This window comes from Perna viridis, chromosome 8, assembly GCF_037379345.1.
Source record: "Perna viridis isolate PV_CMFRI_1.1 ecotype Kerala chromosome 8, ASM3737934v1, whole genome shotgun sequence".
Taxonomy (NCBI): domain Eukaryota; kingdom Metazoa; phylum Mollusca; class Bivalvia; order Mytilida; family Mytilidae; genus Perna; species Perna viridis.
In genome coordinates, this window is record NC_142452.1 from 21,795,778 (window position 1) to 21,810,446 (window position 14,669).

The following is a 14,669-nucleotide window of genomic DNA, read 5'->3' on the forward strand; positions in this document are numbered from 1 at the left end:
TCTGTGCTGTCCTCTGTTTGTGTCTCTACCAAGGACGATGACTATGATTTCAGTCTATGTACTGAATTCCTAAACTCCACAAGAACAAACAAACAACGTTTCATAGCTGGATCTGCAAAATGTGGCACCAAACCTGTTTCAAAACTTTTAACTTCTATACTAACAACTGTCAAAGAGGGTCTGCAGTTCCTACCACAGCAGTTGTTACTCCCGTAGTGGTATTAATTTAATGTTGATCCTGAAAAATTCGAAAGATCTTTTGGATACATTCTGTTCAAGACTATTATCTGAATATAATATCATTAAAACCTATGATTTTTCAACATTGTATACTTCTATTCCCCATACTCAGTTAAAATCCCGACTTAAAACATTATACATCGTTGTTTTCCAAAAAAAAAAAAAAAACAGTGTGGTGGACGTGTTTTTCAACAAAAGGTCGGCATTCCAATGGGAACAAAGTTGCTCCTTTACTTGCTGACCTATTCCTTCATTCCTACGAGGCTGACTTTATAGCTGATCTGATCCGAACGAAAGAATATCGTTTGGCTATATAGATGACATATTATCTTTAAACAATCCAAATTTCGGGGATTTGATACATCGCATCTATCCTAAAGAACTGGAGATAAAAGATATTACAGACACTGTGAGGTCAGCTTCATATCTTGACCTAAACTTAGAAATCGATGGTAAAGGAAAACTATTGACCAAACTTTACGACAAACGTGATGACTTTTCATTCAGAATTGTCAACTTTCCTTTAATCTCTGCTCAATATTGAGGTCCTGCAATAACCTTGTATACATGTAATTGAAAATTTTGGATGCAAATTGTGAAGTATAAGAATATGAAATAATCGGTATGTATTTATTTATTGAAAGTTAGTCAATAATGATGTTAGTAATGAAACATATATTCGAAATATTGGAAATTTAGTCACTGGTATAGATGTAATAGATGAGGGAGTAATCAAGGGAACCAAGGTTATAGCGGTAATCAGAAGAATTTAATCCAGGGACAAAGACCAGACATGGAAAACAGACATACACAACAAAGAGCATAAAGTGACTAAAATTATACATACAAAGTAACAAAAGCAAATGAGCAACTTTGACTCCACTAAAAACTGGGAGCATGGACCAGAATATGGAATAGGTGTATAAATGAGTATCTTAATTGATAGGAAACATGTGTGTATAGCACAATAGTCCAAACATCCAAATTGAATAGTTCAAACATCCATATAGATCTGTTAATAGGCGTTTACAATACTAATATGGTATGTTGATTGTGACTTAATACATTCCTCCTTTTCTTAAGTGAAAATTTCGGAGAAAATTCACAAAACGGAAGACAACAATATTTCTATTTCTAAAACAAAATGTCTCCTTTGGATATAATTCCTATCATAGTAGATTTCAGATGCAATAGTTCACCAATAGAATTTAACAACAACTACATTCACACGGTAATTTATATCTATATAAACGGTTAAATTTTAAAAGTATCTACGATAAAACTGCAGTTTGGGATATATTCTCCACGGTTTTACCCCGTAATCGTCTAGAACGTTTCACTAGTTCTCATATAGACCTCGGAACAGTTTGTGTGCCAATGGAAACGGCGTCAAGTGATTCCATTGATTCTGTGGTATCAGCGTCAACATCCCTTCAGGCCAAGCAACATAGAGTCCACGATAATAGTTCTAACACCCTTAAGTTTGTTTTACCAAATGAAATAGCTTCGAAGGTTTTGAGGTATAATTGAATTCATGCCAAAGTATAGCTATTTTCACAATTGTTCTGAATGGATAGGTTATCATTTCAAAATTCCATTTATTTAATTCTAAAAATCCTATTTTTCTGCCCTTCATTAAGATTTAACAAACAAAAAAAAAACAATAATAAGAAAAATCGCTGCCTGTTTTCCGCAGTTTCTGCTCTGGAAGTATTTAGTATGGTTAAACTTTCTTCTGATGCAAAATACTTTTAGTCGATTTGCAGCTAATATATTCACGTTTTGAATCATCTTTACATATACCAAACATATATCCCAACTTCTCCCTACCATAGGTACAATTGACCGTTTTGACTTGCGTAAAAGTGTGTTTGATATTCAACAAATATGTCCGAACGGTACAAGAGTAAAATTCAAATTAAGTATTTAATCTCCCAGGTCCTTTATTTCAATGAATAGTAATTAAAACAACTCTATCTATGGTTCTAAATCAATTACGAATGTTATAGTCCATTTTGATAGGGTTGTTTTAATTTCCTCCAATAAAATTTTCTCGACCTTTAAGTATACTGATTTTCTCACAAAATATCAATAATACATTCAGTTTTGAACAGTACCAAAGCAAATTTGAAATATGTCTCTCAATATAAACATTTCATCAAACATTAGTTGAAGCCTACATTATGTTTGAAATTGAAAATAACAATTTTTTTTTGCAAATTTATTAACTTCATGTTTTTTTCGAAAGTTATCTCTTGACCATTGACCAACAATGGTTCAATTTGTATACTTTCATGTCCTCATCTCCCTAATTGGAGGAGTCACAGTTATCTTGGTCTATGTCATCAAGAGAGTTGCCATACAAGTTGTTTGTGTGACTTAAATATTCCTCTCTTTCTTTATATTTGAGAAGTTTTCTCAGTTACATCGAAGGAATACAATCTTCATCGGAAGAATCATTACAGTCCTTTCTTTGATGTCGAACAAGATTCGCCAAACGAAAACTTTCCTTACTATCTGTCTCGCTGCAAGAAATAGATGCGCTACGTTGAGGAAGGACATATGTAGTATTTCAAATTGATTTTCCTTTAGGAATCGCACACATCAATGTGTGCTAGTCGCGAATGCACCGGTCAATACGAAACTGGAGATATCTGGTCAATTATAATATGGATTTTAACGATCAGCTAATTATTTTCGAGATCCCTACGTATTCTTTGCGCTATGATAAAAGCTTTTTGTCGGTAATTTAACATTGTTTAGTAGTTACTATGTTTTCCGTCCACGAAGGGACTCAACAGATTCAATTTTACATTTCTCGAATATCCACCTGTGAATATATTTTCTGGCAGTTTTTGTTGCAGTTCGTTATAAAGCGATCTATTTTCCAGCTCCTCGTCTTTGAAATTTGTCATAGCGATGTCAACCACTTCGTTCGATGTTTCAATGTCTTTTGCATTTTCAGATCTAATCGGTCGAAGATTATAAAGTTGTTCCAAATACCGCGCAATTTGACGCCTTTTTTTCTCAAGTTACTAATTTGTCGCCTCGCGGGATCGAAGATTTTCAATCACTTTCAACGTCCAATAAATACTGCTGCAATTGTAGCAATAAATATTCTGAAGTCGCTGGCGCTTGATCCACATATATGACATAAACGCCAATTTCCAAGATTATTAAGTCCGTTTATCACCGGAAAATACTGGTATAGAAAAGCACTTTATTTGCCTCAACATCTATGACCATTTTGTCTACTTTTAGATGATTTCTCCCTGTTTTTGGCACTTGCGTATTCCATTGCATTGACATTATCAGTACCGCTTAGTACATAAATTGTCCAGCTTTCTCGTATGATAGATTATTGGATTCAATATATAGTCTTGATTTAGCAGTTGATCTTTCTTAAAATAATCCTGACATTCGTTTTCTGTTTCTGAAAGTTCACTCTCCATTTGCTCCATTTCATTTGCGATTTAAGGAACATTTGCAACTTCATTCCCTGTTTTATATTCATTAAAAAGTTGTTTCATTACTTCTACGGCATTTCCTTTCGCAGGATGTAATTTATCCAGCAATTCTTTAACCTTTACTTGATTAGCGCTTTCATCCAACATTTGAAAAGCCTGTGCCTAGATAGTTTTATGTAACAGCCGAGTTCGCTTTGGACTTTTCTTCTTCAAGTCCTCAAACGACCATTACTTTGAGGGTGATAAAACGAAGTTTCGAAGCACATAAAAATCAAATGGCAGTTGAAAAGGGGTCGAATGTGGAGATATCACATGTACATGTTTTTTTTTTTTTATAGTTCATTTGCTTCAAGAATGATTTGTTAATTTTTTTTTCAATTTCTTTTGTTGTACTTTTATTTGGTTTTAGCTGTTAAGGTTGTTTTTGTTTACATTAGCACTTTGTATTGCAACACTAAGAAATCATTTTTGTTTGAATCGGTAGTTAATTTTGTTATGAATCGTATGGAAATCCTTTAAGCCTAATGCACCAATTTTATCATTAATTAAAACTGGGGGATGATCACAATACGGATGCAAAATAGTTTCAAATACTTACGTGAAATTATTCATGTAGACTATAAATCCTTATATAAGTAATCTGCACATCCAGACTGTCCTAGGATTAAACGAATTTTTTTGTTTCCTGATTGACATGTATCCTTCCGAGAGGCACTTAATGGTCCTTAGATCTTAGACATTTAAAAGAGGTATTCGACTATACTTAAGGTTAGAATATAAGAGAAAAGTAATAACTTCCTCGACTATATTTTTCTCTTAGAGATGGTGGTAACAAGATACTTTATCCTCCTTTCTGGATTTTTTGTTTTGCCTTCGGATTCTCTTCGATATCGTAAGTTAAAATCATAAATCCATTTATTTTAATGAGAAAGCCATTATTTCTCTTCATGTTTTGCTGATTTTATAGCATCCTCTTGTTGTTAAATTCGTGTAACGATCCATTGTTCGTTCAGGAAACTGGCTTGGAAAATATTTAGTGAAGATGTTTTGTCTGTCATTTATCTATTAAGCTGTTAAAGCGTTTTTAGAAGTTTTGCTATTACATGTATGTTTTTGCTGAAGTCGAGTTTGTGGTCATTGACTTTTTAAGTTTTGCAATGTTATCAAAGTAACTAGAGACACATGACTATTTTACTCATTCAATATCTTGATATAGAAAAAACGACCAATAGGTTAATTATACTGAAATGGTTGGAGCGGGATATTTTTTTTTAATATTTCTTAAGTGAAATGTTGATTGCACTTGTTTTGCCATCATATTATTAACTGCTGTACTGTTTGCCAGTATTTCCATCTAATATGTTCAGATTTCAGTAATTTTTATTATTTCATTCCATTCTCTGTATAGTGTAGCAACTCTAAACTATGCTAAACTTTAAATTTTACAGTTTAAAAAAAAAGACATTAATTTCTCTATCATTGTATCAATGAAGCATTGAGGCACTAGCATCATTTTCCAGGGCACATTCAATGTAAACATGTGTTAATCAAATTAAAGCCGTGTCCCGTAAAAATAGATTTATTTGCGTGTAATTTTGTTGTTTTATTTCTCATAAATGAACCTCCTACCAAATGTTCTTGTGGCGCTTTAATTTGACTTTAATTCTATTAACGTCCTGAACTTTAAACTCGGATCCACCACTGGTTACATGGTGCGGTGATAAAAAAATTCCAACCAAAAGTTTCTTTCCAACTTGACGTTTCTCATCTTCAAGGTGACTTTACTCACTTGCAAGTTAACATTTCACAGTTTTAATATAACATTGATCCGACTTGACATTTCTCAGCTCCAAGTTGACATTTCTTGAATTTCCGGTTGAGTGACTTTGACTGTTTACAATACATATAATAGCAATGTTTAAGAATGGTTAGCAACCTTATATCTAAAAAAACACTATTAGTCCTAGGTTGATGATATGCATATAGTATGCCTTAGTACTAGATTAATTCTTGTCATCAAATAGAATCCAGAAGAAAAGTATGACAAGCAGGGGCTGCATAATTGTTATGAATCAACAGACTCTCAACCCTAGGATTTTCAACTTTTTAACCTTTAACCTTAAGATTGATTTGAAGTTCATACATGAAACAAAAATAACTTGAAACTATTTTCAAATATTTATAGATTAGTTCACAGAATGAAGAAAATGTTGTAATTTTATATTCATAAATTGAACTACAGTGATTAATATTTTCGTTATTTTTTGTTAATTAAACAAAAAATGTTTAGGGAATGATTTCTAGACTTGCTGGTTGCTCTCACACCTTCATTTCCAAACGAATTTTCATAAAATCCTTAGTAAAGTTAGTGTCACTATTGTTTTGGACAAGTTTAAAATCAGTTCCGATCATTTGTTTTATCGCACCTGCGACAAATGTCATGAAAGGAAAAAAAATAGGCGAGTTTCGCAGGGTAGTTAGGCCGAACCATTGCAGGGATTATTTATGATGCAATATGATAAATGTTCCTTTTGGCGCCGGAATAAATGCCAAATTAGAAGAAGAAATACAATAGGATATTTCTACTGTAGTAGGATAGACCTTTATAATAATAATCAGAACAATTACAGCAAGTTCTTCCCACTATAGTGAGAAAACCTTAATTATTAGGAGAACTACAATAAGGCCTTTCCATTGTGCTGGAGAAGAACTTTAAAATTGTTATTTTGAATGGTAATGTGTTTCACTCAGCGAAATAATTACTGCATGCATGTGTAATTCATTTCATTGTAGAAATATTAAAATATACTAACGATAACATATTTTAAATAGAAAACAAATAATGCATCATTCTTTAGTGAACAAAATATGCTGTAGGTATTAAAAATATAATATCGAGGTAAACTGTTTAAACCTGTGTAAAAAAGAAGCGTTATCATTGGTTGATCATGTTACTTAAAGGAACAGAAGTGAGAAATGTCAACTTGGAACTGACAAATGTCGATTCCGAAGTGAAAAAAGTCATCTTGGAACAGAAAAATGTTACTTTAAACTATAAAATGTCAACTGAAAATTGAAACTGACAAATATCAACATGGAAGTGGAAAATGTCAATTTGGAACTGAGAAAAGTAAATTTAGAAGTGATAAAAATCAATTTTGAAGTCAGAAATGTCAACTCAGAAGTGAGTAAATTAAAGTTAAAACTTAAAATAAAAAAACGTCAAATTGGAACTGAGAAATGTCAACATTGAAGTGCGGAATGTCAACTTGGAAATGAAAATATCAAGTTTGAACTGAGCAATTTCAACTCTTAATTGCGAAATGTCACGTTGTAACTGAGAAATATCAAAGTCGAACTGAGAAATGTAAAAGTACATCTGCGAAATATCTTGCATCAATCGAACAATTTTAAAGAAGCACTACCGGTCTTTTGTTAACATATCGTTCGGTTCTGAGAAAAAAAGTGATAGTCGTTCAATTTTGAATACATTTTGTTCACTAAAGAATGATGCATTATTTTAATATTTCTATAGTTTTTATTTCTATGAGAAATTTTTAATTTTTAACATAGATATATTTTGTTAAACATTATCCTTAATAAGCAATAAAAAAATTTAGAATCAGGTACCAGTTTCAGGTTTTGACAAATAAGTTTGCCTGAAAGTTAAATGCATAAATAATACATTGTATATGTCATTCATACAAACTTACAAAAACGCGTACAAGCTTGCTCACATAAAAAAATATTTTGGCCCACCAGAGCTTCAAAGTAAGATGTGCACTATTTCTTAATATACATATCGAGACTGTCCTACGATTAAATGTAACCTTGTGTTTCCTTATTGACCTATCGCCTTTCGAGTGCTACTGAATGTCCTTAAATCTTAATCAAATATATATATAGGGCGCTGGACTTTGTGCAGGCGTTGTTGCCATAGCTGTTCGAGTTCGAGTCACTCTCACGGGGTTAAACACGATGCGAAACATACCAATAAATTAAATAAACGTCTAAATATGTTTAACATCACCAGAAGATGGTAAAATTTAAATTGAATATTTCGGATAACTGATATCCTTCCTCAGCTTAAAACTCATAAAACGATATGAGCATAAAACTCGCAAAGTTCAAGATCAAAACAGATTCGGAAGCTGAACCGCGTACGCTGTGGGTGATTGTACCTTTATCAAAGGCTCCCATATGCAACTGATAGGAGCCTGAATGAAAATAACACAGAGGATCTTTTTATCAAAATTAAAAGTAAAAATTAACTGTGGAAAACAATTTTTAAAAAATCCAAATATAGTAGTACGGCATATTGATGTATAGCATACAGTGCTGTACCAGCCTTAGATCAAGACCTAAAAATGATTTTTTTTCTCGTTAATTCCATCTGCAGAAGCTGTTTGCAATTTCTTCATCCAAAAGCTTTCCCGGGATACTCTTTTACATTTTGACCAGTTTTTATTATGTTCTATGATCGTAACAACAATGTTGTGGAGATCCTCCTGGGTTGGTCCGGCGGATCTAAGATGGCGACTTAAAGGGAGGTCTGGTTTGCATTTGTAGTAACTGCAATGACCATTCATACGCCTGTTGAAAAGTTGTTCTGTTTCGCCAACGTACTGCATACTACATCGGCACTGGAGAAGGTATATGGTATTTTCGGTTTTGCAAGTCACGTCGCAAAAAATGGCAAATTCCTTTCCAGTGCAGTAGGTTTTAAACGTTTTGGTGTGCAGCATCTGGGTACCGGTCTTATATCTTTTATCTCCACATGGTCGACACTGGCCCTTTTGTTCTTTTTCTTAGGTTTGTACTCGAGGAGATCTTTACGGCTGATGTTGTTAGCGCGTTCAAATTCCCGATCTATATCTGTTAATTTATAGCCACGTTTTAACAAATGACCACGGAGTTCATCTAGACGTTTGTTGGTGGTATCGTCAGATGAGCAAATGCACCGAATTCGAAGTGCGGACTGTATGGTATACTTTAAGTACAATGTTTTGGATGACAACTATTGGGAGATAAGTATTGGTGACTATCAGTTGGTTTGCTGTGAAGATCCATGGTCATTTCCCTGTCTTTTACAAACGTAGTAGTATCCACAAATGTGATTTGGTGTCAGAAATTTCATGGGTGAATTTGATTGATAGATAAACATTGTTGGCATGTGTGATAACATTGTCTAAATTTTGTTTCGACTCGGTCCATTTCATGTCAACATCATCGATGAATCGAAACAAAGAGAGGGGTTTCGATAAAGATGTTGAGATTATTTGATTTTCTTGTTTACCCATAAAGATGTTAGCATACGAAGGAGCCATTTTCGTTCCCATAGCTGTGCGATTGATTTGGAGGTAGAGTTCGTCGTTGACAGTGAAGTTGTTACACATCCAAACTAAAGTGAATAAATTAACTAGGCAGTCAGTGGGGGGGGGTCCAAAATATATATCTTGTGATTCCCAAGCTTCTCGGCAGGAATCTATACCGTCATCGTGTGGGATGTTAGTATAAAGTGCAGTGACATCAAAGGAGACCAGAAGTGTTTCGGGAGGTAAAGGATTCATTGATTCCATTTTCCTCAGATAGTCCGCGGTGTCTTTTAAGTATGATGGGAGCTTTTGAACATGGGGTCAGAGATGGTAATCCACAAATTCAGAATTTTTTTCGGTTGGGTGACTATTAGCAGAAACTATGGGCCGTCCAGGGATATCTTTTTGTGAATTTTAGATAGAAGGTAAAAACGTCCGGGTCTTGGATCCTCTGGTTTTAAGTATTCGAACTGTTCTTCAGTAATGCTGACGTCTTTGAACATTTTGTTCAGTTCTGAAGTGATTTTTTCACTAAAAGATTTAGTAGGGTCACTGTGTAGCTTTTTATAAAATCTTTCATCCGAAAGTTGACGCATAGCTGATACATCTTTGCAGTTTTACGTCATCTAGGATCATAAACTACTTTTGCAGTGAATTTATGGTGCCTTATAACACAACACAAACACCTGATAGTAGGGATTTTTTTATGTGATAGAGCAAATCTTGGAGTCTTTGTTAGGCTCCTAACTTTTAGAGGGTTTTATTGTTTTTTTTTCTATCAACTGCTTTTGTCAATTTATTTTTCATCAGCAAGTGGGAATGGAAAAAGGTAAAATGAGGTTTACAAATATAAGAAAATTTGCCATAAGTAGAGTTATGGTCAACACATGTTCTACTTCCGCCTTACCTTTGACTGATAACCCCCATTTGAACACCCTGTAATACAACACTGTCTTTTAAACGTGTCAATTTCCATTCAAAAGACACACTTATGTAATGTATTTTACAATGTAATGCAAGTTAAGAACATGTGTTGATAATCTGAATGGTTATAGATATATTTATACTATACAAATAAAAATATACATATGTCTTTATATTGGTCTATGTGTTCGTTTGATGGCAAGTAAACGCCGAATATAAAGATAGAACCAAATGATTGACCTTTCAACTCTATACCTACTATTCTTTCTGAATCTAAATTATACATTTCATTTATAGAAAACTGAAGTGAACGCTTGTATAAAATAGCTGCGCCACCATGGTACGCATCATAAGGATGCGGTAAACTATCAGCTTTAGTAATATTATTTATTAATATATTATATATTATTAGTATATTCAATACTAGTTAAATTATGTAAAATGTGCAGGGTCAGAAGAAGTTGGAACTAAAACAATTGTCGTTCAGTGAATGTTTCTAGCATCAAACAGACTAGCTATCAAATACCCACGTCAATGTCTGTCGTCTTTTAAGGCTATTCATTGTGAGAATGGTTCAACAGAAGACCGAATATTGATTAACTGCTTGATTAAAAATGTTTAAAATAACACCCAACAAAAACTCATGTAATCGCTTCACAATTTGGATTTTACACGCATATGGAATATTTGTGCATGTAACTTTAGCTTGCAAATTTGCATATGATGCAAATTTACTGATATAGGTAGATGCGTTAAGATGGACGAATTTGCATCTGTGTGTACATTAACACATATGCAAATAAAGTACATGTGCAAATTTGGCCAATTTGTCTATGAGAACAGAGCTTAAAATAAGCCCTGAATAATCCTAAACCCTGCTAGACTCATTTTAAAGACCAACAATTATTTTGAAACTTGATAAATCAAACATATGTCTGAACCACAAGTCAAAACCGGGTCAGATTAATCAGATTATACTGTATGAAAAATAACAACCAACGTAAAAGTAAGGAAATTACACTTTACCTGTAAGAACTCTAGATTTAAGACTTTGATTATAATGTTCCAATCTATATTAAATATTGCTAAATTTATGTAAAAACATTGAATGATGTTGATTTAACACTTTGTTTATATCCAATTATGAACCCTTCATGACTTTATGAAAAAGTATGGAGTCAACAGTAGTTAATCTTTCTTCAGAGTTATATCGTAAACTGAATTTCGGCTATCGACTGATTGATTTAAAAATTGATACAACATGAATGAATATGTTGACACTCTCATAGACCAAGGTAAATTTACGTCGAATAAGGTGTAGCAAAACATAGTAAAAATGCCGTGTTCGAAATTGAGAGATGAACATTTAATCCGATATCAACTTGTCATTCGTGTAAACCACATGCAGATTAAATGTTGTTCAGTTTCATAGCTTCGTTTACAAGTTCATTATGTTATTTCAATACGCTGCCTCATACAAACAGAACCATTTACTCTGTGTCAAATTTGGGAAATTTATTTCTGACCCGTGCATCCACACAATTAATTCATGCGACTATACTGATGGTGTTCGTGGTCAAGAACTATAGACACAAATCCGATTTTCTACAGTAACTTCCTAGGAAACATATCAGATAGAGATTCTGTTGAAATAATTTATTTGTTTATAGATTGTATTCAATTTTTTTCTACTTGATTAGCTAATCTCTAAATATTCTCAAGTTAGGAAGTTAAAACAAATTTAACTGAACTGACAATTAATATAAATCTTGGATTAATACTTATAGTCATGTAAATATTATATTATATTCACTTTCTTTTACGTATAATCTGTATATTTAAACTTCTCCGTAGAAGGCAAAACAATATAAAAAAGTATATACATACATATTATGGAATAAAACATACAATATAAAGATATTTCTGTTTTCGTTCTCGTGTTCATCAATATATAACTTGCCTCGCAAATAAAAAGGGAAAACATAAAACAAACAAAACATAGCTATGTAATGATGCTTACCACCACGTCCGGCGTACAGGGTCACAGTCATATAATAATTTTATCACGAGAACAAGGATTCCCTGTGTCGAAGTTATTGCAAACAAATAATGTGATTACAAACAAATAATCTGATTACAAACAAGTATCTCATTTTATCAAGAAGAGTCATCTTCTGCTATGAATCATTTTTTTTTTCATTGTATTGTGTTTGAAAAATAAAATCACTTCTATTTTCTCCACCTTTGTCTTTGTCAGCAGTAATTTAAACGTTTTAATACTATCATTGTGTACATATCATTGACTTTTCTTATGAAAGTTTTGCGACTGTTCTGGCACTGCATGAAAATGCTCAAATGTCAACCCAAAGGGAGGATATCGTTGGGGTCGACTTTTTCTCCCCCCTTGACTTTTTTACGATTTGTACGAACGAAAAAATGTGTAATGATAAATTTTTCGAGTTACTTGATCTTTGACTGGAAATGTATAGAAATGGCGTAAGATTGTAAGGTTTTTGGACTCTGTGTTCGTCAATGATAATTGAAATCTAGAAATTTTTATATAGACTCCGAGTCGTCGAGGACCGTGAATTTAATGCAGGCGTTGTCACCATAAATGTCACAGCGGTAAGAGTCATACGGAGGGAAAGACCAAATATTTGACAGTTATCTAACATTGTTCGGAAGTTTGTATACCCCTTTTTGCCTAAATTTTCCTCCTTGTATCAAATGTGATTGATCATTCCTCCTCGTAGGATTCATCTAGGACTGTAACTTAGTACACGATGTATGGAAGTACGGGGCAGTTCATTTCGATGTTATTATATAGGATAGAGGATCAAATTAATGATGCATGTCACAACAAACATCTCAGAATGTGACTACTCTATTCGCTACACTGCTCCATCGGATGAAACTGATACAGGGAAGATATGTAAACGTAAAGAATATATATAGTCTAAATATCTTCAAAGTCAACAAATGATGGTAAAATTAACATTGAATATTTTGGATAACCGATATCCTTCTTAAGCATAAAGATAACGAAGTTCGAAATCAAAACATCGATTCTGAAACTGAATCACGCTGTGGATAACTGTACCTTTTTCAAAAACTAGACATGAATCAAATGTGGAAAACAATTAAGAAAAGTCAAATTATTGTAGTACAGCGTATTAATGTAAAGCAAAGTGATGTACCGGTTTTAGATCAGGACCTAAAAATGATTTATTTTTCTCGTTAATTCCATCTGAGAAATTGTTTGTAATTTGTTCATCCAAAAGCTTTCAAGAGACACTCCTTTACTTTTTGACCAGTTGTTATTATGATCTATGATCGTAACAATAATGTTATGGAGATCCTCCTGGATGTGTACGATAGATCTCAGATGGCGACAATGAGAGAGGTCTGGTTTACATTTGTAGTCACTGAGATGATCATGCATTCGCCTGCTGAAATGTTGTTCTGTCTCGCCAGCGTACTGCCTACTACATCTACACAAGAGAAGGTATATGGTGTTTTCAGTTTTACAAGTCACGTCGCAAAAATGGCGTATTCCTTTCCAGTGCAGTAGCTTTTAAATGTTTGGGAATGCAGTATTTGGGTACATGGTTGACATTGGCCCCTTGTATTTTGTTTGGTTGCGATGAAATCTGTGCTCTTACCTGGGCATCTCTTGGACTCCTAGGTCTATGGAATGCCAGAACATGTGCCTCACGAAAGAGTTCGGAGAGCTCGGGATGTTATTAAATGGCTTCCCAATTCGAATGAAGTAACTGGAAGAGTTTTGCAAAGGCTGCATGGTAAGTCAGCACAAAATGAACCCTTTTGTTTGTTTTCTTGGGTTTATAGTCGAGGACATAATTTCGGCTGAAGATGTTAGCACGTTCACAGCTACGTCTTTTGATTTATAGCCATGCGATAACAAGTTTTTACCAACGTTTGAATGGACACAGGAAGAACTTCACAAAAAACCTTTACTTCATATAAGTTGACATTTCAGATCATCAAACCATTGTAACGAGGATTTCACCTAAATTCAACTCATCATCTTGGAACAGAACACGATTTGGAGCATTACACAGAGAGTGAGGCGATGGGATTTCGGAAAAAAAAGGAACTGTGTGTCTTACATTCATTAACACATTAATATAAGCTCTCCATGCTTTGTATAGTGTTGTCCCTAAAAGTGTTTGTTCATAGTATGAGTTTTATTTTCACATAAAGTTCAAAATAATATAAAAACTTGTATTTCGCATTGTTTTGTTTTTCTTTAGCTTTAATTAAAATATTTTAAGACGTTATGCAATAAAAATCACCAGTGGTATGCAATTTACTTTTTTTCAAAAATTTAAGGAATAATACTTCTCATTGTGTGAAAGGCAATTATCCACTGATCGGGTTGTTAGACTTCTATTTTTTTACGGATGACAATCAAACATTTAACCATTGTCCTGCACTATTTCTTTTGAATACCATGTTCATTAAAACAACGTTTAGTTAATTGAAAATTTCAGCGTCGTTTCTTTGCTGTTATTAGCGTGACGAAGGGTAACAAAATTACGCAACTGATGAATACTCAGTTAAAGTAAAAGTAAAAGTAGAAGTAAAAAAAAAGTCCGTGGGTCAAATGGCAATAACGAGGTCCAAAGGAAAGTTCAAAACGGTCCTAGCTTTGTACTAGTATTTTCGAGGGAAAAGATGGGTGAAACCAGGTTTTATAAAT

General features: G+C 33.4%; 1 protein-coding gene across 4 annotated transcripts in view; it reads left to right on the forward strand.

Annotated features, from left to right (window-relative positions):
• Positions 1-14,669, forward strand: part of LOC148609825 (receptor-type tyrosine-protein phosphatase kappa-like) — a 108,285-nt gene that overhangs the window by 29,908 nt on the left and 63,708 nt on the right. For 2 of the 4 annotated variants that reach the window (XM_088541156.1, XM_088541159.1), the window contains exon 1: positions 4,470-4,599. The exons of the other annotated variants lie outside the window; for them this stretch is intronic. In XM_088541156.1, coding sequence (XP_088397282.1) covers positions 4,530-4,599 — 70 coding nt within the window. In that variant the 5' untranslated portion in view covers positions 4,470-4,529. Of the gene's footprint in view, positions 1-4,469; positions 4,600-14,669 lie in introns of those variants that run through there. 4 annotated transcript variants of the gene reach the window in all.